The sequence below is a fragment of the Gasterosteus aculeatus genome, chromosome 14, assembly GCF_964276395.1.
Source record: "Gasterosteus aculeatus chromosome 14, fGasAcu3.hap1.1, whole genome shotgun sequence".
NCBI classification, from domain to species: domain Eukaryota; kingdom Metazoa; phylum Chordata; class Actinopteri; order Perciformes; family Gasterosteidae; genus Gasterosteus; species Gasterosteus aculeatus.
In genome coordinates this window covers 5,884,995-5,911,704 of record NC_135702.1, presented here as the reverse complement: position 1 = coordinate 5,911,704, position 26,710 = coordinate 5,884,995, and the positions used below count along the sequence as shown (strand labels likewise).

The window sequence follows — 26,710 nt, the reverse complement described above, 5'->3', positions numbered from 1 at the left end:
AGCCAAGATAGGACTGGAGTGATATAGAGTGAGCCAGCGGACGAGGGGAGAAACCGGGCCCTGTTGTTTTGGTGTGTTTGTGAGTGTGTGTGTGTGTGTGTGTGTGTGGGGTTTTTTTTTTTTTTTCGACACGCCGCAAACTTTATACGTTTATCTGAAGAGGGAGAGCGAGAGAAGAGAGAGAGAGAGAGAATAGAGAGAGAGACCGTCACGTCTGCGCCAGCCAGCAGCCGCAGTTTATGGAATAGCGACATTTCTCTGGTAAATATCCGCCTTTCTGCCTCGGCTTCATGGTTACAATGTCTCATTTGTGTGACGCATAGGTGTGTGTGTGTGTGTGTGTGTTTTTGTCACCATGCATTATTGCGCCGCCGCTCCTTCTTTAGGTACAGTAGACAGCTGCACACCCCGACACACACTGCTGACATTACAGCATGGAGGGGTGGTGGGACGGGGGGGGCACGGACGGACGGACCCGGGGGGGTCTTTTCAGATAAACTAAGTACGACTCTTAAACTTTCACCAAGTGTTATCGCGAAACGGGGAAGGGGGTTTCTTCACGCGGGGGGGTTTGTTCCTCACGCCGCTACAGTCGTTTTATCTGATTTGAAGCATTCCGTTCGCCGTCCTTCGCCGCCCGCTTAATGGCTGTAGTCTGGTTGTGACGCTCGGCGGTACTTTTAGTCGCAGCCTAAAGTGTAAGAAAGTGGAAACATATTATCGGCCAGGATGAAGACATAACAAAAAAACAAAAAAAAAGAGAGAGAGAGAACACCCCCCCCCCCCCCCCGCCCATAAGGATCCATTGTGGTGGTGTATGTTGCGTCAAGGAATGGGGCTACTAATGGAACAATCGACGTTGCTGCTGCTGTCTGGCTCGTTGTTGCACAAGTGTAGTAAAGAGGAGCGTGGACGGAGATCCACTGCAGCTGGTCTAACGGTCTAAACCCTACGAGCCTTTTACAAGCATTCAGTCGTCATCACTGTGATTTCATCTTTTAAAATGTTGCCCAAGAACAAGAGGCAAAGTGATGCGCGCTGCAAAATGTTGTGGGCTGTGAGGATTGTAAACCAAAGTGGATTCGTAATGTTAGAGGCGTGATTTGTAATATTAAGAATGCAAAAACTCACTGTGGCCCCTGTTTACCTCACCTGAACTCTGCAGGAGTCATCTGAGCGAACATGGAACATGGACCCCCCCCCCTCCCCCTCTTCCCCTGCTTTCCCTCCCATGCAAATACATACATGGGTATGTGTGTGTGTGTGTGTGTGTGTGTGTGTCTAGCCTCCCATCTCCTGCATATACATGCATGGGTACAGTGTGTGTGTGTGTGTGTAGCGTCCCATCTCCTGCATATACATGCATGGGTACAGTGTGTGTGTGTGTGTGTGTGTGTGTGTGTGTGTGTGTGTGTGTGTGTGTGTGTGTGTGTGTGTGTGTGGTGAGCCGGGGTGCAACTTTCTTCATTTCCTGTCACTTTCCTTCCCTCTCACACACACCGTTTTACTGTGTCACCCTGCTCTCATTCGTATTCTCTGGTCCGCTGTCAAGCTGACGTTTCAAAGTTGGTTGCCGTCTACGTTTATGATCTCTGTCTGAGTGTGTAACTTGCAGGATGTGTAGCACCCTGGTCCTGGACAGGTGTCTCGCAGGTTGTACGTTAAAACGACAGCTCGGCTCTGTGGAGTCGTATAAATCAGCTGGCTCGCGAGGTTGCGTGTGGCGTTCCTCGCCGGGCTACAGTTTTGTTGCCCATCTGTTTGTGCTTCTCCCCTGTGGAAACATCACGCGGGAGATCGAGGTGTATCACACTTCCCCTTTGAATAACTGAAGCATTATGGATCCATAGGTTTGCCTGCCAGACTTAAGGCAGCACAAAGAGGGCTTTTAAAACATAGTTTATAATATCCCGCTGCCCTATACAGGGAAATCAGATTGGGGTATCGTGAATTTGCCAAGTTTCTATCTTCGGTGTTTAACACAACATACGTGGAAAACAGTGGATTTCTTTGCCTCCATCCTTCTCTCGAAACGAAGGCTTTCCAACGCCACCCGTCCTTGATTTGGACGTCTGCAAGATGGTTGTGATGCTTCTCAGCAGCTGTATTTGTCCGAGTGTGCGTGTTTGAGTGTGTTGCTGTGAGTGTGTTAATGCATGTGCGTGCGTGCATGTGTATATGTGTGTGTGTGTGTGCTCGCTCTGGCTCTGTCCCGGGATGCCCTTCCTCCATAGGCCTCACAATATACAGCATTCCACAAGGGGGCCCAGGGCTGTGTGCAAGTAGGGGAGTGTCAAGGAGAGAGCGAGAGAGAGAGAGAGAAGACAACACAGTTTCAAATATAACTGATGCGAATACTTGCAGAGGAGGGCGAATAAAGAGAGAAGAGGACGGCGTCTGTGAGAGACTTGCGTCGTCTCTTGTTCCCGCCGAACCAACGAGAGTCGAGGTCGCCTGCACACATGAAAAACATTTTGCGCGGCTTATACAAGCTGTGGCATTCTTAATTCGCTGCAACACAAATATTTGAGGACAACAATAACACAGCGAGAACATTCAGAACCTGGAGTGTTTGTCCCTTGCTCTGCTTCGCCCGCCCCGTGAGTATCCCTGCGTGGTGCACTTTTATCTGCTGCACTATATGCGCGTGTACCCGTGTGGGGAGGGTGTTTATGTGTGTTTGATTTTCCTTTCCTGAGACAGTAATGAGTCATTGCTGATGGTATGCGATACAGGGCAGCAGTCATGCATCAGCTTCTCATAGATTCCTGGATCCACCGCGCAGCTCACAGATCCCGCTGCCGGTGTGTTCGGGCACGTTGGTTTGCTGGTACCGGGACCGGTAGCAGCAAAGTTTAGGTCAGCCGTGATGAAAGGTTTCTGCACTCCAGCCGTTTCTAAGGTGTCGTGCTGTTTATTTCCTCCAAGTGGCAGCAATTTAAATTTCCCATCGGATCTTTTTGGCCGGCGCGCAAACGTTTCGTCATGTACTATTTCACGAAGCACTCAAAGTAATGCATCAGTGAGATTGGAAAAGAAAAAAACAAAAACGCAATACGGCTTTGGTTCCCTTCTTAATCCCGGTGAGTAGTTCAGTAATAAAGAGTCCATTTATGGGAAATGACGATAAGCATTTCCACCGCCGCCCAAAGGCCCTCAACATGTCGGGTGGCGGCCCGGCTCATCTGACCAACCTGTAGCCAACAGCTCTAAAGAAAGTGCAAACTTTAGCGAGAATGCTAACGGAGCTAGCAGTGTTTACCCGAGGTGGAAGTGGAGGGGGCACGTGTCCCAACGTGCAGTAGACATTGACTAAGCATTTAGAGAAAATCGGATAACGACACAAAGATCCATATCATCCGCCATATTAATAGTCTGAATGTTAAATGCAGCTCCTTTTTAAAAGGGGGTATAAATAAAGTACAGATTAATAGCGCCAGTGACCTTGCCTTGTCCACATATATTCTCCAAAATGAAGTTGGCACTCACATTAAATCAGATTGACTGCTTTATAGATGAATCTGGCTGCACTGCTGGAAAAAAAAGTGATGAACATAGATAAACGAAATTACGCCCAAGTGACTAATGTTTTTATGTCGGCCTTCTAGCTGATGTAGCTTCCCTGTAGGCGACGTTTCTCACCCGAAATCAAAAGTAAAAAGACTTAATCGATAAAGGTTTGCATTTGTCCTACATGACACTATCAGTTTGCAAGCTAACTACATGTTAATGTTTAAGGTTTTCAAAGTGGATTGCCAAAGAGGTTTGGGCATTTTCCTAAAAGTAGTGTGGCAGGTTCTTGGAATTATTTACCTCCAACCTTCAGTCTTTTTCTCTTCAGATTTAAGGCTGAGATAAAAACGTAATGGTATTTCTATGCTTGCTGTTTATTTATGCATCCTTAAAATACATTCTTTAACCCCCCGCTCCCCCCAAAAGTTTATACTTTCACAAAGAAGTTTTTTTTGTTATTTACTCTGCGTCTGTTTACAGTCCATTTATGTACCAGCTCAAACACAGAAACGTGGAGAGAGAAAAAAAAAGTGATGGAGGGAACAAATGTGCGAAAAGAGAGGATCAGCCATTTGGAACCTAAAAGTGTAACTGGTTTGGTTACTACTTGGCTGGCTACGTGCTTTTCAGGAAGCCTTCCAAGAATTCAGACAATGAACCGTAAACATGGCGTGTTCCTCAGAACAATTCCACATTACATCTCAGAGATCACGTGTCCCTCCTTTTCTCAGAATCCACTGCCCCCACACACTACATAGCTGACAACTACAGCAGCCAAATCTCATGTTGCATGTGTGCGTACTGTACTTACGCCCGACGAGAAGGAGCTCTCACAAACTGACTAATGTGCAGAGTCTCTCTCCCTCCCTCTCGCTCTGTCTCGGAGATTTCTGGTAAGTGACATGTTTGGCCGTTGGCATAATGCCTAGCAAGATCACATGGCATGAATGTCGTGCCTGTGATGTGTGAGTGCGTTCGCTCGTGTGTGTGTGCGCGCGCGCGTGTGTGTGTGTGTACATGTGTGCTTGAGTAGAAAAAAAGAAAAGAAAGGGAGCATGTGCACATTTGATTGTTCCAAGTATTTTCAGCATGAATAGGCGCACGTAGCCGTAGCGCAGAATTATGTGGTTGAGACGTATGAGGAGGACGTGTTTCTGACAGTCATTTCATTCCCAAACTGGATGGAACATTTGATTTAATACTTTAAAGTCAAATCTATTCTGTTATATGGCCTCATAGAGAGCTGATTCCGCTCGGTGTTGAGCATTAGGGGCGCTTCTGAGAAGCCAGTGTTACCTGGCAAGTGCTTTTTGATTCTTGGAACTTGTCGAACTCCTTTTGTGTACTTAGTTTGTGTACGAGGGCCCAAAGGCTTAAGGTCACTTCACTGCATTCACTTAAATATCTCTATAAAAAAGAATGCGTGAGCTTAAATCAGCTTTTTCTTTAACCTGCATATTCATATTCTACGGGTTTTAGCGACTTGCCGTGAAAGTCAAACCTATAATTCGGGGGATGACGCATGCCGACATGCACAAACACACAAATTCACTAACGCATAAATAAAACCCACGGAATCATTCCGACACACACACACACACACACACACACACTCACGCTAAAGTAGAGAGAGGGGGAGAGAGAGAGCACTGTGGATGGCAGTTATCCTCGCAGCCCACCTAAATTTTCGATGCTCTTTCGCTGTGTGCCGCACATAATTAAATTGCTGCGAACTTCAAGTCTCACTCGACTTGGACCAGCGGACGCGGCTCGCGAATTTGAAGCCTTTGGTAGTGAGCGAGCGGGTCTGACCTCTTCTCCGGCGGGGGACGACCTGTCCCCGTGTGTGCTCTCCGTGTCCTAGCGGCCCGGCGGAACGCTGGTAGGAGTCAGTGGAAAAAGACAGGAATCCCAGGCGGGGTAGTTTTAATTCCCCCCCCCCCCAGCACGCCGTCCCACCTCTCTTCATTTCCACAGCTAACATGCCTGTACAATTACAACATTACTTACCTGATGTCTGCAGTTGGGTTCCCGGGCAGAAGGTGGGAAGCCACCGTGGCTTGAAATGTATCGTGTTTTTCTAAACACTAAAGAAGTTGTTCCGAAGGCCACAATTCAATTAATCGTCCCTTGATGGTACCGTAACTCATTGTGTTTGACCTGAAGGTCCCCGATGTTAGTGCTTTTTAGATTTAGGACTCAAAATAGGGAAAGCAGCCAGCGTAGGAAAGATTTAAAATAAATAAATCTGGCTAACCCCCAAAGCTCGCTATTTAATGAGCTGAAGCAAACAGAAAAGTGTATTTTCCAAATTGTGGAGCAAGTACTTTAGGATTTAATCAATCAATCAAACTTTAATTTAATCAATTTGTAGCTCCGTGAAAATCAGTACAGGCCGTCAGTCCATCAGCAAATCAAAAGCACCTGACCGGATTCTCAGGTAAAACCACAACACTTTATCACCAGCACCAGTCATACTCGTCTGTATGTGTGTATGTTTATTCCGTGAAACTACAATAAGCAATAACAAAACACTCACCCTTAATTGACTCACATCTATATGTACCTTCAACTGTCGTTTTATCATTGTTCCTGAACAAGATCCGTAGGTCAGTGTTACCCATGAGGTTAACCAGGCGGCATGTTATTTGATCACATGTATGCTTAGTCTATTCGGTCACAGTAATGGTCGTTTGGGTGGGTGGGTGGGTGGGAGGGGGGGGCATGCCCTTAAAATAAGAGTGAATGTATCGCTGTGCACTTGAACAAACAAGGCCTTTATAATACGTTACAACACCAGACGGCATTATATGTTTTATTACGGCAAACATCATGAGACGCTCCATTGATTTAGATTCACCTAACGTCGACAACCACATCCCCCCCCCCATCCCTTCTCTTTTTTCTCCTCCTTTTAACAGGCGAGATAATAGATTAAAGCATTTCTGTCCGCTCTAATTGAAAAAAAATGTACATGGCTCGGTTGACGTGGGTGCCGCGCCCCCTGCGTGTACACGTCTTTTGTGTGTGGGTGTGTGTTTGTGCACGCCCGTGTGCAGACAGTGATGCTGAAAGATGTGTCCTCGTTTTTTTTTTTTTCTGCACTGCACCGGGCTCCTCTGGCGGTCACGTCGAGGCTGCTCTGATGTCTGATGTCACGCATGTGTCCCTGCGAAACATTGAGCACAGTGGTGATCAAAATGGCATGTTCATCATCTCCATACCCCCCCCCCCCCCCCCCCCTCTACCTCTGTGTCACTCTCTTCCTGTCGCTCACTCGTAGACTGACTGCGGTAAACGCACTGGGAACTTCAACACACAGTGTGTTGTTTGTTTTATTCATGCAGAGGGACGTCTCATAGGGGTTGGGGGGGTTGGGGGGTCTTTGCTGGGGAGTGATTAAACTTTCACACTTAAAGGGGCCACGATGATTTTCCGCTCACCTGGAGTTGTCCCCGTTTGATTGACACTTTCGCTGCGGCTGCTATTTGCCATTTTCTGTGTTCTTGGATGAACATCCACATGATGTGTCACATTTCTCCAACCCGTGAACGCCTAAAGACCTGATTATGGAAATTGCTTAAAAACCTCTAGACTGCCACTGGAGACAAATTCTTTTTTTTACTCTGTGTAAATTAGAGAGGGAAGAACTTGCAAAGCCCCGTAGTCTCATGGATGGAGCGCAGGAAGTACAGGAATAGGAATTTGCTACCAGACCTTTTAACAATGTTAGCTATATTTTCTACCTTTTTCTGGAGGGCAAGTTGTTTATTCTTTCTAAAGCACCCCTCCAAAAAGACTCACATTTTGGCAGTTAGATTGGATTGAGGCTAAAAATACAAAATTTGAATTAGCTAAACACACCACATAATTTTTTCTCTTTTTTTTTTTATTCGCCTCTGTTATCAGCTTGAAACTCCCCCAGCCAGAATTAAGCTCTTTGAGATTCAAACGCCGGGGAACTCCCCACCCGCCAGAACCTTTTGAAGTTCCTTGGATGAGTCGACAACAGCAAATCCAGCCCGCTTCGGCTTTCCAGATCGAATTTGCTCTGAATGAATAAGAATCTTTGTAGACAAGAATCACAATGCTGACATAAAGGAAACAATATAAATTCTTTCCACACTTGGAGACGGAGTGCGAAGTCAAAGAGCGGCAGGGAGAAGAACCTTATGGTAAATTTGAAACCTAAAAATAGAAAAATTAACCTGTCAAGTTTTATAGATACATTTTTATGAAAAATATTAGCAACAATGTAGAAAATGCACACATTCTGTACAAAATGTTTTCCACTTGGTCTCACTTTCACCTACAGAATGTGCGTGTGCAGGATCACCGCCGAAATGCTTTCATTTCATGCTGATTCCCCCCAATTTCCCTTTTTTGTTCAGCAGAAAAAGCTAATTATGTTTTGAAAAGAAAAAAAAAAGCACGCCGTTTCACCATCGATACACACTCGCAAAAACATGCCGACCTGCAAAATCTCAACCTAATTGTAGTCCCTGTGTGACAGTCCGGGACACTCAGCAGGCCGACTCATGGCCCTGGTCCCCAGATGAAGGTCACCTCGAGGAGGACACCAATGGGGTTTCAGGGCCCTGTGCTTCCTAAACTAAAGTGCGAGCGGCTTCACAAATCTGCTGTGTTTTAGCATACTGGGGTATCAGATGTCTTTGCGGCCAGGGGCGCTAGCGCAGCATTGACACCACTGCTTTGCAATTGTACCTGCAAGAATAAATTATCAAGGAGCTTAAAAGGGAAGGCGTCAACTACGGCTTCGTCCTAATCCTGTGCACTGCGCCGCCGCAGCACAGTCACAGAAACGAGGAAGCACATTGGAGATGAACCGAAGGCTTCTGAACCGACGTCATCGTCGAGTCAGGAGTTCAACACGCCTACGGTGACGCCAAGGGAAAAGGCTGTACGTTGCAATTTAATTAACAGCTATCTGTTCAAATCTGCTCTGTACCGTGAAAAGGTTTCAGCGTTCTGAGGCGCTCAGACTTTTCCCACAATTAGGTACCATTACCTGAAACTAGCCTTACAATAAAAAACCTACCGTCGAGAAGGCAGGGTGAGAAAATCTGCCTAACCTTCCCTTTTTAACAACAATTAAGTCCCTTTAAACTATAATTAAATATGCCATGCATACCAAACTTAAGACCGCTATCGGTATATTTTCAGTAATGTCGCCACTAAATCTGCAAGTCTGAGCGCGTCGAATCGGATACTTCGCTGCCAGAAGTTCAGTGTACGCCAGCATGAAATTACCCCCCTCAGGCTCATTGCAAATGTACAGTTGTGTGTTACGCTTTGGACAGCCACCAGTCACATGGCGGCTAGGAGCCGAAGCCAATTTAAAGGATTTAGTATGAAACTGGTCCAAAAAGAAAAAAAAAAAAAAAAAAATATATATATATATATATATATATCCCAAGGCATATTACAGTGTACTTTAACATTGTGTACAGACACAAATGCTGCTGCTGAACATCCACACATTTCTTTCGGGCACCCTCTGAATCAGACACTCTCTTCCCTGATTTTCTTAGCTAGCTTCCTTTTTCAAGTTGGAAATCGGGGGAATTTTTGGTCTTGTGTCAGCGTTGGTTCAAAATATCTCCGTCTTGCGTGAGCCCTGACCCTGAGCCCGAGTCTCTAACGTCACACTTGCATGTTGCTATAAACTGGAACGACCTGCTGGTCCTTTTGCAATATGAGCATTACTGAGAAACCCAACTGGCTTTTTAACACTCTCCTGCGTTGTTCTCAGGTTATCCTGTATTCTTGTATCTCATTCATGTATCTTTCCCGTTCCGCTCTCATAAAGCAGGATTTTGTTTCCCAGAAAGTGTCATTTTAGCAAGACTCGTTGGAACAGACATGTTGGCGTCAGTGACGTGGAGGTGGAATGTCTCTCGATTGGAACAAAGTGTCAGTTTGTGATATCGCTTGGCCTCGTCGGTTGCCTTCCCAATGGGAACAGTTTTAAAATGACACCATACACCGAATGATTCCACACTCAGATACATTTTTGAATGGGACCATTATGGGATACATGCTATCAGGTTTGTTTAGCTTAATAGTATCTGATCTTTTGCATTTTGTATTTTCTTTGTCATTCTTGATCCAGAACTCTTTTTAAGCAAAACCTTTCTCTACTTTGACCGATTTCCCTCTTGCTCTCTTAATCTCTATTACTGCCTGTGACTGTGCTTTGTCAACTTCTCCCTTATTTTCTATTTGCATCATTCACACAGACTCCCTCACTCTGTCCTCACTCCTTTTGTTCGTCTATCTCCTCTATTCCACCTCTCCTTTTTCGCCTCTTTCAATTTATTCTTCCCTAATGTTCTTTAGTTTCGTTCTCCCACCTCCATCTGTATCCGTTCAGCCCTCAACCCCCGTGCCCAAAAGCCATCATGTATATTCAAGTGTACGTGGGTTGATATGTTTACGAGTTTTGGGCGTGTGCAGCAATCCCGAAAGGCCGAGACGCCCGGAGTTTTGGTGTGATATGCTGGCCGCTGTTACTGTTTGTTTGTTTGTTTACCTCCCTCAGCCACTTGGAGTTCATTAGCGATGCCTTTGCCTCAGGAGGATCCGTACGCACACTCACAAAGCCGCATGCACACACAAAACGGACACGCTCTTCCTCTGTCTTTCCCACTGTCTTGTTCTCTCTCTCTCGAGAACGTCCCCACGACTACAAACTACACGGACCAAAGGAGCTCGCCGAAACGGGGGTTTCCTGTCACAACTTTGTGTTCGGTCAAGTCTCCAACCGCTGATGTGCTACGTCTTAGTTTAAGGTGCAGGAAGAGGCCGTTGGTTTGCTGCACTGCCCGTCCTCCTCCTCCATAGAGCTGCTGCATTCCTACATGTAGTGCTTTGTGTGCTCACGTTGGTTCCTGGTCCCTTGAATCCATTTGACTGGTGGATTTTAGGGGAAATAAACACTGAACACTAATTACAGGGGCTAATAAAAATAACAATAGTGCCGAGATCGAAACGTGGCAGGCGGCATGTTCCGATGCATGAACTGATTCCAGAGCGGCATGTGGCGGCACGGACCCGCCTCCTCATCCATACGCAATTCCCATGTAAATTAGTATCTTTTACGACCACGGGTTGTTGCTTGCTTTTCTTCTCCGCTATACAATACTTGTTTGAATCAATTAGGACGCAGCCCACATAGACTGATACTAAATGACCTTGTAGAATTAGATTCTGTTCGCTGCTAGCAAACAATTTCATATGCTAACTTGCGTGCGGTTGCCTATTTACACTCACAGAATATTCGATTAGGATCCATTTAGGGTTGTGTTTCTGTATACATGGCGCACATTCAGTCTCCTCCAAGCTCTGTTTTTGCTCTCAAACAACTCAAGAGCAAAATATGTTCCACTGTGTTCTCCAGCTAGAACATTTATCACTCTGCTTTTTTTCTGCCAGGCAGGAAGGTAGAAGCAGGTTTGTGTTTCTGTACCTAATGAAGTAAAAAATGTCTTGGGTTGGTCACTTCGATGGACCCCGTTCGCATAACGCTTCTCTCATTGTGACCATGAACATTTTAATTCATGTGCAAGTGAATTGCTTAGGAAGCGCCTTCAGATTCATATAACCGGAGATTGAATAAATCAATACGCTTACAGTCGAGTCCAGAAAACTGTACGCGGTTTTAACGTTTCCAACCCAATAAATAAATGATCAGGTTTTAAGTCAAGTCATCCCGCCCTAGTATTTATTTACTACATGCCTTTATATTCACATTGTCCTTTTTGTATTGCCACGGACAGCATTGTGCTATTAGTTTTACCTCAAATTCAACCCTTTTTTTTTCTCCTACTCAGATCAAGTTACATTATTCGTGAATATTAAGGGAATAGAAGTGGAAAGATACCAGACAATATTCAGCCCACAACAAATCATTCAATAGTTGTCTGTTTGTTACATAACTGCATGAATCATTGGCAGTTCTTTCTCTTTTTTTTAAAGAAAAGATGATTTTGATCCCAACTATGAGCAGACAACGTCACCCATCAGGGTCCGCACACAGAGAATGATGTTGCATTAAAAGCAGTGATAAGCAGCCTCTCTCTCCCTCGCTCGCTCTCTTCCTCTACTTGTCCCTCTCTCTCTCTCTCTCTCTCTCTCTCTCTCGACATCCCATAATGAACCTCAGACAGACTCAGGCAGACACCCGCTCTGTCCCGATTGGTAGAACTGTTGCCAGGGAGCGTTGCCGTCTCAACGTGGATAGAATCTGTTGTCTGGTACACTTTAGACATGAGAAGAACTGCAGGATCTGAATATTTATAACGAGGGGACTGTTCATATTGAGACCGTATAGAGGCAACACGAGCAAGAGGGGAAGGAGCTCACTTCAAAAATGTCTTCTAATTTTGTTTTTATAGAATATAGGTTTTTATGATCTGCATTTTGAATAAAAGCAAATGTGACACCAACTTAACCTCAAGATTAAACTTACTAGAACTGTTATATAAGGTAGTAAATCCATACATCAGAATTGTGTATGACTTTTATAGCCTTAAGTTTGAAGAATGCCCTTGTGCTATTTGGTATAGCTACAGTATAAGTAACTAAGTCTGTGTTCACGTATGTGTGTGTGCCATCTGGCAAATTGCTTCATTTCTTCATATTATTCAAATATGCCTGGACCTGCTGCTACAGTTAATGACACTGCGTAGGTAAAAATCCTTGATCAAACTGCATGTAACGCATTCCAACAGAGCAACCAATGGCAAGCGGAATAGCATTCAAATGTCATATTTAAAGTCAAAAAGTTTATACTTATACTCTCTGACAGCATCTGTAGTGCCAAAAAAAACGCCTAGGTATGCAAGAAACTTTGACATGGCAATGCAAACATAGAAGGAAATGAGGACACGGGCAGAAGGGAGGCGCACACACACACACACACACACACCTTTTATACGTTTTCATCACGGATGTGCAAAGTCTATATTTAATGCAGGCAGAAGTAGGCTGCATTTTCCGTATGAATGTTTGTGTGTGTGTGTGTGTGTGTGTGTGCGCGCTTTTATCAGGCTTGTGCGTGCGTGTGTGTGTGTGTGTGTGCCCGTCCTCACAATGTACACGTACACGCCTGTAGGTTTCACATTCATTGGCGCATGCGGTTGTGTGTCTGTGTGTATGTATGTGCACGGTGCCACACCGCCGTCCTGTCTGCCTGACTCAACATATTCTCCGTTCACTCTGCTCTGCTCCTCCTCGCCCCCTCCCGCTTTCTCTTCCCCCTCCCCCCGCCTCTTCCTCCTCTTCCTCCTCTTCCCCCCCCCCCCCCCTCCCCTCCTCCCGCCGCCCTCTCTCCCAGCCCGGCTGGCACGTACATGCATGTCTGCAGACTCTGTACTGTGCTTGCTGCCGTGGCACGCGCCAACCCTCACTGCAATGCAGCCCTGTGTGCATTAATTGGCGGAGAGACAGTGGGTAGGTGGTGTGCAGGGCGGGAAGGAGAGAGAGGGGAGAAGGGAGAGAGGGGAGAAGGGAGAGAGGCGACACAGTAGTCACGGGAGAGAACTTACGGACGGGCCGACGGACACGCAGAGGGACGGATGGACAAACAAACAAACAAACAAACAGGAGTGTGCGCGGGGAGATTACCTTGTGCGTGTTTGGGGGAAGGACGGGAGCGTGTGCACGTCTCGCCTCCATCGCCGTGGCTTTGCAGGATCGCGTCTCCCTGCATTCGACGGTGCATTTTCCTGGTGTGGCTGTGCGTGCCGTGCAGGTGTCAAACTGCCGGGGCAAAGCCTTCTAACGCGACGTCTGACTCACTTTGTGTGACACTTTGTGACAATCCTCCCTTCCACATTTCCGCTGTGACCGAGGCAGTGGAAGTTTGCTCAGTTTAACACAACTTTCTCCACTTGAGGTTTCTTTCGGCAAAAAATAAATAAATAAAATAAAGGACAAGTATGTCCTTGTGTTCAGCGTTTCTTTCAGGGGACGCATTGGCTCTTTATTTCTTTTGTTGAAAGGTGAAAAGATGAAATGAGATTTTGAAATCACTTTGCTTTTCTTCACGGTCTCCTCGACCACAATGCAGTGCAGAGGTCAGAGAGCTTCCTCCATTGTGTTTTTTGCTCTGACGTGTGAGAACTGCACAGCATCTACGCGTGTACGTGTGTACAGTATTACAAAACGCAGTACTCATCTGTCACAGCGATTTGCATTCTTATCCTCCCACACATATCGTTCTGGAACGTATCCTCTCGGTTAGCTGTTTTGTCTTTTATCGTTCCTTCCCTGTCAAGGCGGCGGCATCTGGCTCCTGTCCTCCCTCATCGCCACCGAGCAGCATTTAGGGACGCCTTCCGTGTGCGCGGTCAACACGAAACACAGAAGTGTCACCTTAACAAGCAGAGTCAGCCAAGTAGAGGCGTGAATTAATCATTAAAATGTCCGATTTATGTTAAAAAATTTAAAAAAAAAAGAATAAATAAATACTAAATAGTCTTGCGTGAAACCAGAACTTCTCTCCACTTGTGTGTAGGTGTTTGGCAGAGAGGCCCTCGCATGATTCAGAGAAAACACACAACACTTGCCCAAAAGTAGAACCTCTTTTCTTTCTTTTCTTTTTTTTAACGATTGTCCTCCAAAATTGGTAAGACAATGGGAAATACCTTGAGATTACTGCTGGTGGTCTTTACAAACGTGGAGGAGGATTGCGCGTGTTGAAGCTTGGGTTCACCGACACGTCGTGACGTATTCTCCCCCCCACCCCTCCTCCCCCCCCGGATTTGCGTCAAACCGGGATTTCAGAAGTTTCCTTATTCTATGTTTGATTAATCAACGGCGCCGATGACCTCCGTCAGCTTTTCGCGTTTCTCTTTTGTCTCCGTCCCCCCCCCCCCCCTTTTTTTTTTCCTGTTGGACCATATAGGCATTTGTGTCCAGGGGGGCAAGTGGCTGGAAGTTGCTTCATCCTAATTGTCTTTCTCTGCTCGTACTGTCCTCGAATGACTTTCTCTCTGTCTCAACTCTCCCCTCCCTCTCTCGCCTCCCTCCGTTGCTCCTCTCCAGCTCGGCCCAGTCTCTGTCTGTAACTGTAGCCTGTGTTTTTCTCTCCCTCCCACTCCCTGCGACGTATAGATACTGCATTGATCAGACACACACGCGCACACACACACACACTCGCGCAGTGAGCCTCCCACTCCTTTCATCATTGATTCGCTCTGCTCTCCTTCTCTCTCCCCATTCTCTCTCTCTCTCTCTTTCTCTCTCCCTCCCTTTACAGCGGCACTTGTTGAATTCAACCCCTGGAGAATAGAGCGAGGGGGGAGCGCAACGGAGAGAGAGGGGGGAGATAATGACAGGGAAGCAGAGCGAGGCTTTCAGACAGCGCTGAGGCAGACAGTGAGCAAAGAGAATGGGGCTTGGGAGGACATAGAGATAGAGGATAGGTCGGCGGGGGGGTGGTGGTGGTGGTGGTGGTGGGGAGAGAAGACAAGCGGAGGAGAGAATCATCTTCAAGACGGTGGGAGTGACACTCTTGAGGGGAAAGAGAGAGTCGAGCAGGCGGAGTACGCCGGAGGGAATCTCCTGCCATCTCTACGAACTGACCCCCCCCCCTTACCCCTTCTGTCCCGGTCCCGACTGCTGCTGCTGCTGCTGCTGCTGCTGCTGCTGGCGCGCTATCGAGCGCCGAGGCTCCACGGTGTGTTTTTAACCGGAAGATTGGCTTACACAGGTCAGGGCTGTCTGGGATCACAGTGAGCGCTTTGCTCTGCGTCTGCGCACGTGTGAGAGAGTGCCGTGTGCTGGCTTCCTCAGGTGAGTGCCAGAGTACACAGTCATTTCCCTCTGCAGCCTGTAGTGTGTGTGTGTGTGTGTGTGTTTAGGCGTGAACACTTTTATATAAGTAAGCCAGAGTGCATGCTTGTCTGTATGAAGTGCATGAGGTGGGAGAGAGCGAGAGAGAGAGAGAGAGTGTGTGTGAGAGAGAGAGAGAGAGAGAGAGAGAGAGAGAGGCGGTGACATATTTTTTTCAGTTTGTATTCCTGGAAACTGTTCTGCAGCATTGCTTAATAATGAAACCAGTGCGTATATGCCTGTGTGTGTGTGTGTGTGGGTGTGGGTGTGTGTGTGGGGGGGGGGGGTGTCGTTGGGGAAAAGAGAAAAAAACAACAATGACACAAGGTTCAGGGAGGGAAAGATGGTGCAAACATGCCTGGAGTATCAGAGAAGGATGAACTCAAAGTCAGGGGGAAATTGTGTGTGTGGTGCAAGTTGCGTTGTTTGGTTTCCGAGCCAGAGTTCAGAAAGCGGATAAACGCTGACATTGGTAGAAAGAGTCAGCAAAATCTCTGACATGACAAACTGGTCGTATACGGTGTGCGTTTGCGTCCTCGGAAAAGTTGCCGTGGAGGCTGATTTACAGGCCAGCCGAGTGCAAAACAACGAATGATTTCAGGTTTTTGGGGGGAATTTGAAGTTGAGTTAAAGCGACGCAGCCCTAAGGTATTTTTCTAGGCCCTCATGTACAGTAGCACCCGGCATTGTGTTGTTTCTTTTTTCTGTGTGGACTGACTTGACTCCCCCCTTTCTCTCTGCTGTCTCACCCACTGTCTTCCGCATATCCGCATATCTCTCTTTCACACACCTCTCACTTCTCCCTCAGCTGTGCTCATTTTCTCACTTCATCTCAGCTCTATTTCCATTCTTGCTCTTTCTTTCATTTCAAGATTCTCTCCGTTTCCAGTTCTCGCCATCTCGTTTAGTCTTTCACGCTTTGTCTTTTCACTCTCTTCCAGATGCCTCTCTCAGTGGCGGAGTTTGCATTGAAAATCTGAAACCCCCTCCTTCCTCTGTGGCCAAAATGTCCCAGCTGCTCCATGTGGAGATCCCAAACTTTGGAGCCACAGTCCTGGGCTCCCTTAATGAGCAGCGTCTGCTGGGACACTACTGCGATGTATCCATCCTGGTCAAAGGTTCGTAACTAGTGACATCTGTTTTATTAGGGTATTTTGAAAGAATACTAAAACTTCAAATTTCAATTTTTCCGTCCGGGTTCTCTGTTATTTCTATCAACCAGGTCAGGCTTTCAAAGCCCACCGGGCCGTCCTGGCTGCCAGCAGCCTCTACTTTCGCGACCTCTTCAGCAGCTCCACCAAGAGCCAGTTTGAGTTGCCCTCCTCAGTCACACCTGCTTGCTTTGAGCAGATCCTCACTTTCTGTTATACAGGGAAGCTAACAATGGCAGCTAGTGAACAGCTGGTGGTCATGTACACAGCCGGCTACCTCCAAATTCAGCATATAGTTGAACGAGGCATGGACCTAATGTTCAAGGCGAACTCGCCTCACTGTGACTCAGCGGGGTCTTTGGAGGAGACAGGATCCGAGCCGCGGAGTCCTTGTAATAACGGCAACGGGCTGGCGGTGGCCGCCCTCCTGGGGACCCCCGGCTGGTCTCCGTCCCTACTGATGTCGCAGCGTAAGATCAAACTAGAGGCGGGCGACCCGACGCCCCTGACCACGTCTTTGGCGCAGGGCAAGATTTCGTCTTCGGAGTTGGGGAACCGGCTGGCCAGGGGCAGTTCCCTGTTCTACACGACGGCCGGCGGCACCGCCATCCCCGGGCTGCCCTCTTACCACCTGCAGGGGGCCGGCGGCGCCGGGACGGGAGCGGGCGCGGGAGCTGGAGTTGAAAGGTCCAGTCCCGGAGCGTCCAGCCTGCCAACCACCGACAGTCCCACATCCTACCAGAATGAGGATGAGGAGTTTGAGGAAGAGCCCTATGATGGGATCACGGAAGACTCCTACAGTCATCTTGCATATGGGCGCTCGGCGAACCCCTACGGCAGTGAGTATGCTGGGGAATCGATGCTTTGAGGAAATCGTTGCGTTGCAGAGCTGTTATATTATTTACTTCTAAACTCTAAAATAATACTATAATAATACAGTAACATTGATAATGAGAAAATGCTAATAAGACCTTTTTGATTTCAAACTGGCATCAATATTCTCACACCCGTATCTCCAAAAGCTATTCTCTGATCTGAGTAAATTAATTACTTCCTCAGTCGCACCTAATTTTATATCACGCCGACATAAAAGTAAAATTCAACATGACTTGGCAGAAATATGTATCCATGAATGTGAAATGCATGGCGAGTAGATTCTCATTGTCCTGAAAACAACCCAGATGCGAATTCATTTCTTCCCAGTTCCATGATTTAATCTTCCATAAATCATCCATCTTGCGCATCTTGAAAAGCAGGATGTTGTGCCTCCATTGTGTGTGTGTGGGTTCTCCCTGCATAAAGATAGCTTCATGGAGTTACGATTGGAGTGCATCGTGACCAACAACATACTCCTTATCATAGCTACAACAGCTGGTCTGTTCTGCATTTCGTTCTCATGCCTTTGCAGGGTTTCCTACACATACAGTTATAGATGTTTCAGTATGTTCACTTCGTTTGCATTCACACATAAACGTGTGTGTGTGTGTGATACAAACACACTCCATCATTATTAGCATCGTGCAGCTTTTTAAAATTCTAGAGTTTCAGAAATTTATGAAATCCACTCCATCTGCAATCAGAGCACCCCAGGGTGACATTGTGAGATATTTGAGAACCATGCACGTCTTTCCTTTGTGTGTGTGTGTGTGTGTGTCTGTGTGTGTGTGCGCGCGCGCGTGTCTATGTGTGTTGTAGTGTAAAAAATGTCAACTCAAATGAAGAACAGATAGTCAATCTTTAAAATATGATATGGGAATCTTGCAAGACGGAGACACAGTTGTACAGAGTCACAAAGAGTTTGCAGAAGTGTGCACCACAGGTCATACAGAGCTCTAAACAGCTCTAAACCCAAACAGAGGGTGGGTGGGGTGGCATTGCACTAGACCATCCTCTTTCATCCCATGCAGTATAAGAAGTGCATTATCTGTGTAACAGAGACACAAACAAATACAGTAAAAGGCTTGACTGCTACTGTACGTTTTATCCTTAAGGCAAACAACATGTGAACATACACTTGTTATCCAACACAAAGAAGAAGAGGACGTGTGTGCAGGCAGTCAGCTGCATGGATCACAAGTTACACGATGTTACACAACACGTTATAAAACAGTTACATTTTACAAGAACATAAAATACACGCGAGATATAGGTGTATGTGTGGGGCAATTAAAGGATTTAATTATCCTGTGCCTGCACAGGAGGTACTCTCGCAAGTCCTCTCAGAGGTTAAGGGGAATCATTTTGCGAGTGAACCTAACACCCACCTTCAGATCGCCCGCCCGTCCAGACGTCACGTTGTGGGTGCAGCATTGTGACATCTGCAAAGCTCTGAAACATTCATGAAACACAACAACCCCGTCTGAGATTACACCAACTTGCTTCACTAATTCACCTATGAAGCCTCTCTTTAGATAGAGGGCACGGGAGGGCATGCATGCTTTTTTTTGTAGCTGATAATATTCACATGGACCATTCCATATTTATTGGCTGGCGCATTTTTCCTTTGTAACAAAAGCTTTCATATCCCCTTCTGTTCCCGCTTGCTATTCTCAGTGCAGGACAAGCCAGAGATGGCAGCGATGCCCTTGCCCTTGGAGAGCCGCAACTGCGTGCTGATCCGCAGGGACCTGGTGGCGCTGCCTGCGAGCCTCATCAGCCAGATAGGCTACCGCTGCCACCCTAAGCTCTACACCGAGGGCGACCCCGGGGAGAAGCTGGAATTGGTAGCCGGTAGGCGCGCGCACACAAACGCACGCGTCCACTCGTGCACGCACACACGTTGACATTTCACCAGATATTGAGCTTGTATGCAGGCAGTGAGTTTAGAACGTTGTTGGGTGAAATGCAGAACTGTCGGTATTCCTTTGAGAAGAGGAAACCTGGTAAATCCAGGCTTTTTGTTGAGCCGCTTATTTGCAGCAAAAAAAACTGTAACTGTGGGAGGTTCCCCACATCCGAGTGACTTTTACCCTTCCATGCACGAGACCTGTATTTGACCCTAATGAGAGATCTCTACCGCCCGTTCCCTGTTTACAGTGACTGGACTCTAGCTTTGTACATATTAACATGTTTGTCAAGACATCAATATGATTACATCTACTCAAGATCACTAATCATGAAAACCGCCTTCAGTAGCGTCTGACCCTCAATTCTGACTGCCGACCATGATAGTTTGGTCGCTATGGCGATGCGGAAAGGGACCGGGCAAAGCGGCAGAGCTTCTCTGCGGAGATTGAGGGCCGTGACAGAAGGACAACTATCTCTGCAGAACTCATCAATCAGGACCTTTATGGTGGAGTGACTAGACAGAGTAAAAAGCGTATTATAGCCTGCCGGCTGTTTGCCAAGTGGCCCTTACAGGGCTCTGAGAGCATGAGGGAAAATATATTTTTTATACTTTCAAAAAGACCAGGTACAGTTCAACATGAAGATAACGTAATTCATAAAAAGGAGGTTTAATGAATACAGTGTTGAATCTTTTCAGACAGAAGAATAGAGGCGAGGTTAGAAATAAAAAAAACGTTCAGGTAACAGAGGTCAAAAAGTTTCATGTTCAGATGTAATTTAAAAACACAAAGGAACTTAACAGGACCGTAGCAGGGCATAACAGATCGTTCAGTTCCATAGTCTGCCTGAAAGATACAGAATACAATAGATGAATGTGAAAGGGGTGTTTTTTAAAAGAAAGCAGAGCCGAGTAATTTAATAGCGTGCTGTTTCAAAATAGATTCTCCACCTGATTTCTGATTTTCCTTTTCACAGCTGAAGCTTTGTCTAACTACGTCAAAGATCTCCTTGAACATTAATTTCAATTGGAGCAGAAAAATAAAAGATCAATTGGCAATTGGGCCATAAAGAGAAAGGGAGAGGGCATAGAATCTGAGAATGGATTGTAACAAGAGCAGTTTCCTCTAAATCCTTTTCTTTCTCCCACACCAGGTACACAGGTGTTCATGACTCGAGGGCAGCTGATGAATTGTCATCTATGTGCTGGTATCAAACACAAAGTCTTGCTTCGCCGCCTGCTAGCCACGTTCTTCGACAGGTGAGTGCAAAGTTCTGCACAGGAAAGCACAGCGTCTTTGTGCGAGCCGTTAGGGGTTTTACTGCAAGATCTGAGTTCTTTTGTGTGACTCTCAACACTGCCGCTGTTGTCTCAAACCAACTTTCACACTCCATCTGTGGCCACGTTGTGCAATGCGGTTAGTTGTGTGTGTGTGTGTGTTCCCATGTTTGTCTACTGTACGTGCCTGCTGCTGACTCTGCCCCCTGGTGTCGACTCTGTGCCCACTGCAGAAACACTTTAGCCAATAGCTGTGGGACGGGCATCCGCTCCTCGACGAGTGACCCCAGCAGGAAACCCCTGGACAGCAGGGTCCTCAACGCTGTCAAACGTAGGTCCATTTGTCTAAATCATCAAATCAGGAGAGAAAATAGAGCTCAAGTTGTAAACATGGAGTTTTGTTCTCTCTTTTACAGTCTACTGTCAAAACTTTAACCCCAACTTCAAGGAGAGTGAAATGAATGTGATTGCTGCTGACATGTGCACGAATGCGAGGCGTGTCCGCAAGCGGTGGTTGCCCAAGATCAAGTCCATGCTGCCCGACGGCATGGAGGTGTACCGCGCAGGGATGGGCATGGGTGCCGCTGTGGGTCTGGGCCTGGCGCTGGCGGCCCCTCAACAAGGCGTGCACCTCCCCTTCGAGCCCGACTTCAAGGCCCTAGACCAAAGGTTGTACCCGGAGCGCAAAGACCCTCTCAGGACTCACCCACCGCTGGCCGACAGCAGCCCCGGGTCCGGGGCGGCCGGAGCAGAGGCCGAAGGGGAAGGCGAGGCGGCGGTCCGGGGGGACCAGGAGGAGGACGAGGAGGATGCTGGGTTGGGAGGTGCGGACGGATCACTGGGGGCGCCGACGTTGATCCCGGGAGTCGGGGCGGGCAGTTGTGGCGACCCGCCTGCGGAGCAGGAGGTGGAAAGCTTTGGACAAGGTCTGAGGGTGAACGGACAGTGAATGTCCCCCCGGGCCGCCTCTCACGTTGTGAAATCCTGTTTTAACAGCCGCGTTTTCTTTGGCTTGCTCTCCTACTCTTAACATCTCGCCCACCACCCTTTCTACTCCTCTGTGCTTCCTCAACGGGAATTATTCCGCACATAAAGCTGCAGCGCTCGTAGATCTTACTATACAGGAAGCTGTCACATGCATGCGCACCCGTGTGCTTGCCTCCACGCATACTTATCGATAGTGGATGTGGATCATTCATAGTAGAAGTAGACACAGGCATGGCATTAGCACATTAAGATAATCACCCCTTCTTGCTACACCCTTTTTCTTTGTGTACTTAGTATTTACTCAGTATTTCGGCACCTGCAGCGATATCACAACGGCGTGATAGCAAAACAAACGGCAGGAATGATTCATCATTTCGCTGTTACACAAAAGCAACGGATGCTTTGTTTGCAGTTTATGGGTTGTGGTACAATGGTTTATTAAGTAAATATTCTGTTTTCTTTTTTTTTGCCACATCTGACAATAACCCAAGCAACCTTGAATGATTATCTTATTTGTTGTATGATAAATATACCTAAACATATGACGGTAATTCACAGCTCTACCGTTGTTAAACAGAACAATTTTCTCATTTTGAAAGATGAAGACGAAGAAAGGTTTCCTTTCTTAGAGCTAAAGACGTATAATAATCACATGGAGTTGGGTTTTCATGCATATCTGCCTGTGACATATTGGATTAGATTGTCAATGTGATGCCTGTGTCTGCTCCAATCTTCCTCTCCCAACCACACAATCACACACTCACACATGTGCGCACATTTCTCAACTTATGATACTAAGCCTTTAATATTTGCATCGAAGCAGTAAAAAATACACTGTCTCAAAAGAAAAAGTTAAACGGTGCTTTTTTTCCTCGGAAAGAAAATCCTTTTTGATCACATCGTTCTGTTTTGGAGATGAAGAGAGAGAGAGAGACGCGGAGAAGAACGCGCACTAAAAACTAAAAGCCGAGCTTGCATGCATGAACACAAACAATGGATGCAGATAATCATCGTAAACGACAACAAAGCCACAAACCTGCATCTAAAAAAGCAAACAGCTACTGTTTTCTCCAGATATGCTATTTAAAGACTTGTTTCCATTTCTCACTGGGATGTGAGCTCAGTCTGACGCCTGTTAGAACTGACCGGGGTGCCACGCGGTGTCCACTGTGTTTGAGTGAATTTGGATTTTTTTATTTTTTAAACTGCGGGCCGTGCTGCTACCGCGCGTCGAGGAAATTGAATATACGGAGTAGTAGTAGGAGGAAGCGCACTACACTGAGTGGTAGAAGAACAAAGTACTGTTTCACCTTGATGTGGTGCTGTGATGGACATAGTCCTGCTTCCATCCTGTTTTTGTTTTTTCCTGGGGTGGGGGGTTTAGGGTGGGGGGGGGGGGGGTAAGTTATTGAATAAAACTCACACGAGCAATCTCTGCTGGCTTATTTCATTTGCACTCAAGATTAAAGGGCGGGAAACTAAGGAGTTTAGGCTAAATGTGACTGTACTAAAGACTGAAAATGTCCTCCACATCACCCTGATTGTTTATCTGATGAGAAGATTGTGGGTTTGTAAAGAGAAAAAGAGATCTGACTGAAGATAACTTTCTATTTTTCGGAAGGGGGAACTTAAACCTAATGTCGAACAGGGACAAAAACCTGTATGTGTCATACTTTTCTTTTTTGATATCTATTCTGCTGTTAATGCTTTATGCCATGCATATAGGGACATAGTCCAAAATACTTGTTCTTTCTTTTGTTCATTGATTTTAAGAGATACACTGTTGTACTTTTTTTTTTTTGTTCTTTTTATCTGCGTCAAGGCACATTTAATCCGACCGACATATTTAGTGAACCCCAAAGTTGCTGGTTAAAATTAAAGATACTTTCCCGCTGTAAGCTTACGATAACGAAAGCTAAAAACCGAGCAGAAAATACAGCACAAGCCCTCAGATATCTGATCTGTTTATGCTTCAGCGCTGTGCCACCTCAAAGGTTGTGTTTACGTGTCTCGTGTTGGATTCTTTAGGAGAAGCTTTAAGATGGACCTGAACAAGAAACACAAGAGTTATAATTGCACTAGGTAATGAGAATAGCAACGTTTACAATATGTATGTTTCTTATCTTTCTTTTGGAGGAAATGTGATCCACAGTAGATGAAACGGGGCTTTGATGGAACGACTGGTGTGATGAATGAATGTAAATTGTAGCACTGCTTTGGGGAGGGGGCCAAGCCTTGATTGAATATTGTCAAACACTTGTTTCTTAGATTACTCCCCTTTTCTAGAATTTTTAAATTAGTCTTCCAAAGTTTTGAAGAGAAGGGAGTATTTACCTAATATAACAAATTACTTTCTGGTTTATTCTATTTTCATCCCAACGAGCTCCTAATTTCTTTTTAGGTATTTTGACAGTTATTTACAGTATTTCTCTAATGTTAAAATGGCTTTCCACAAATCTGTACCAACCTCAATATTTAACAAATGATATCTTTATCATGTTTTTAATTTAAAACCTATTTCTAAAATTGGTCTCATGACAAAAGTTCAGAAGTTCACTTCTGATTTGGCACCTACACTCACAGTTTTCAAAAAAAGTATGTAATTTTGGAAGTTATAGATCCTAGCTGTTACGTAGGGGAATAGGAATTCAACTCCAGTTAAGCCTGAGCAGTGAATAATCTATACTCCTCCGCAGGGGAAAGTGGGTGGAGCAGTGCCTTAAAAAGACTGTGACCGTGTGGATGTTGTTGAGATGTGAACCTCTATGATCAGAGACGAGCAACACATAGAGGATGTAGGAGTAAAGTACAGACATGCTGGACCGACAGCCTCACCTTCTTTATACAATTCACAGAAAAAGTATTTAGATTGCGATCCCTCGCCTGTTTGTCTGCCGTACAGTAAAATATCTCGGACTCTATCCTGGCCAACAAAAAATTCCAACCTTTTTAGGAAAAACGTTTGTGTTCTGCTTAGGGTCTATTTCCTGTTGTGCAAGGTGTATTGAAAATCGAATGATGTTGCACTATAAACTGAGCTGTTCTCAGAGAATGTCATGGCTACGTATTGGGAAGGGTAAACGGTTTGAGGTGGCAAAAAGCCATGTAAAACGTATGTAATGTTATGTATTTTACATATATCCTTCATTTAGCCAGTGTCTTGTGAATTGATCTTTTAATTTCATGACATAGATGATGCCTAGATTGGTTCACCTAGATGGTCATTGAAAAGAATTAGAAATTAGATAGAATGGGGTTGTTGGTTGAAAAGAACCTATTTTTACTGACATTTCTTTGCAAATAAGTTACTTATTTTCAAAAACATTAATAAGTGCTCTGTTCCTACCCATTACTGTAACAACCGATGGGCAGAGTAGATTTTGTCCCATTGAGTGGTTTGTCCTGAAAACAAAACATTTATATGCAAAGAGACGGTTATATCATACAAATGCATGCCATTCAGGCACTCACTCGAACCCAATGAAACCTCTGATCTTTATGCACCATGCATTTTAAGCTGAATAACTTTTGTCACTGTAAGCAAACAAAGACTGTGGAGTCTTGCGCAATGAGTAAGGGTTGTATTTTTATCACACACCCTGGCCTTTTATTGACTGTTTAAAGTTGAAACTATTATAATAATGACAGAAAAATTGTGAATCCGAGAAAGTGGAATCCAGAGACTAACTACCCAGTTGAGTGTGCATTTGAACCTTGAGCAGACTCAGAACAAAATGCACTAAAAGTTTATACGTGTATGTATGTGTCCTTTAACATGATGCCAGCACTTTAGAACTACTTCGAAACAATGATAGAAAAGAGCGGCCGAGGGTTTGGCGAACGACGAGAAAACGCAACTTTTAAAGCCATGTGTTCAGAGCGCTGACAATCAGAATAGGGATGAGACCCAAAGTGCATTATGGAAGATCTGACATGACTTGCTGTGCTCTTGCTATTTGCTTTGTCTTTCCCCAGCTTGCTTTGGTCTATGCTAGCTTACTTCCAGAGTGGAGGGGCACTATAAACTCCAGGCTCTTTGGTTATAAGTGCGTGTCTCTGCAACAACGACTGATATTAGGCTGATGTCTCGGTGCTTTGTGAACAGAGCTGTCCTATGTTGACATGGACCCTATCTGTAATGCTCTGGTAAGCATGTGCCAGACTTCAGATCCTCAGTCTGGGCGATTTGGTAACCTCTGAATGGACAATAGTCCATATGACAAAATATCTTATCATGCAACCCTACACTTTGATCTTGGTAACGTTCTTCACTATCAACAGGCCTTGGACCGGGCAAACTGGGATTTGACAATTTCCGTGTTGATACTGCTTCATGTTTCAAATGAAAAATGATAAAAAATGTTTATGCGCCTTCTGACTCGAGCATCAATAATATATACAACAGAAATGCAAGTTGCCACTTTTGATGTTGCATAAGAATCAACATTTCATTCCCATCATGGTATTTACTGTCACCAGTTTCAGTTGTGTAGTCCAAGAGCAAATGATTTCTTTAAATGCAATACAGAAAACTCTGCTTTCTAATAAAAGCCCTTACTTCACCATATACTGACCTCTTCTTTCTTTGGATTATATTTGTACACTATTGAGTTATTGCTACAAGAAAGCTGTGGTCCCTTCATTTGAGCAATGCTAACTCCCAAATACCCTTCATAACATGAGAGGATATCCTTTCAATGTTTCTTTTATTGCTATGTATTATTAAAATCGGTTACATTTGGATGAGATATGGCAGGATATTTTCAACGGGGGGTAATTACATGAACTTGACAAAAGTTTGTAAATCACAATACTTAAGATTTCCATCCAGGTTGATTATGAATTTTCATGTGAGTGGAAGCGATGGAATTGTGCATAAAATTTAGCAGCATGGAATCATGAACCTTTTTAAAAAAAATTCTGCATTATTTCACAGAAGGCATAAAGATTGCCTACTTATACAATGTTGGATTGTTGTATTCATTTAGCCTATTTAATGATTTTGTCTACTTAATTTACTAACACCCATTATCAAACTATACCCTGCTTTTATTTGTTCCCCATATATGCTGCGAGGCTTCTGTGCTATCCTATTTGTTAGATTTGACTGATTTAAAGTTTTTATTATTAGATTGGC

The 26,710-nt window shown here is 45.5% G+C and overlaps 1 protein-coding gene across 6 annotated transcripts; it reads left to right on the top strand.

Annotated features, from left to right (window-relative positions):
* nacc2 (NACC family member 2) lies at positions 1 to 26,140 on the top strand. 6 transcript variants are annotated; one of them, XM_040197183.2, is made up of 8 exons: positions 173 to 261; positions 15,251 to 15,333; positions 16,314 to 16,490; positions 16,595 to 17,362; positions 19,077 to 19,253; positions 20,463 to 20,568; positions 20,820 to 20,917; positions 21,003 to 26,140. In XM_040197183.2, exons 3-8 carry the CDS (start codon positions 16,379 to 16,381, stop codon positions 21,533 to 21,535), a joined length of 1,794 nt encoding a protein of 597 aa, XP_040053117.2. In that variant the 5' UTR covers positions 173 to 261; positions 15,251 to 15,333; positions 16,314 to 16,378; the 3' UTR covers positions 21,536 to 26,140. The 6 variants fall into 6 exon arrangements, with proteins under 6 accessions (XP_040053116.2, XP_040053117.2, XP_040053118.2 ...); XM_040197182.2 differs by lacking the exon at positions 15,251 to 15,333 and having other exon boundaries at positions 1 to 261; XM_040197184.2 differs by lacking the exons at positions 173 to 261; positions 15,251 to 15,333 and adding an exon at positions 2,342 to 2,600.
* Positions 26,141 to 26,710: the final 570 nt, after the last annotated feature.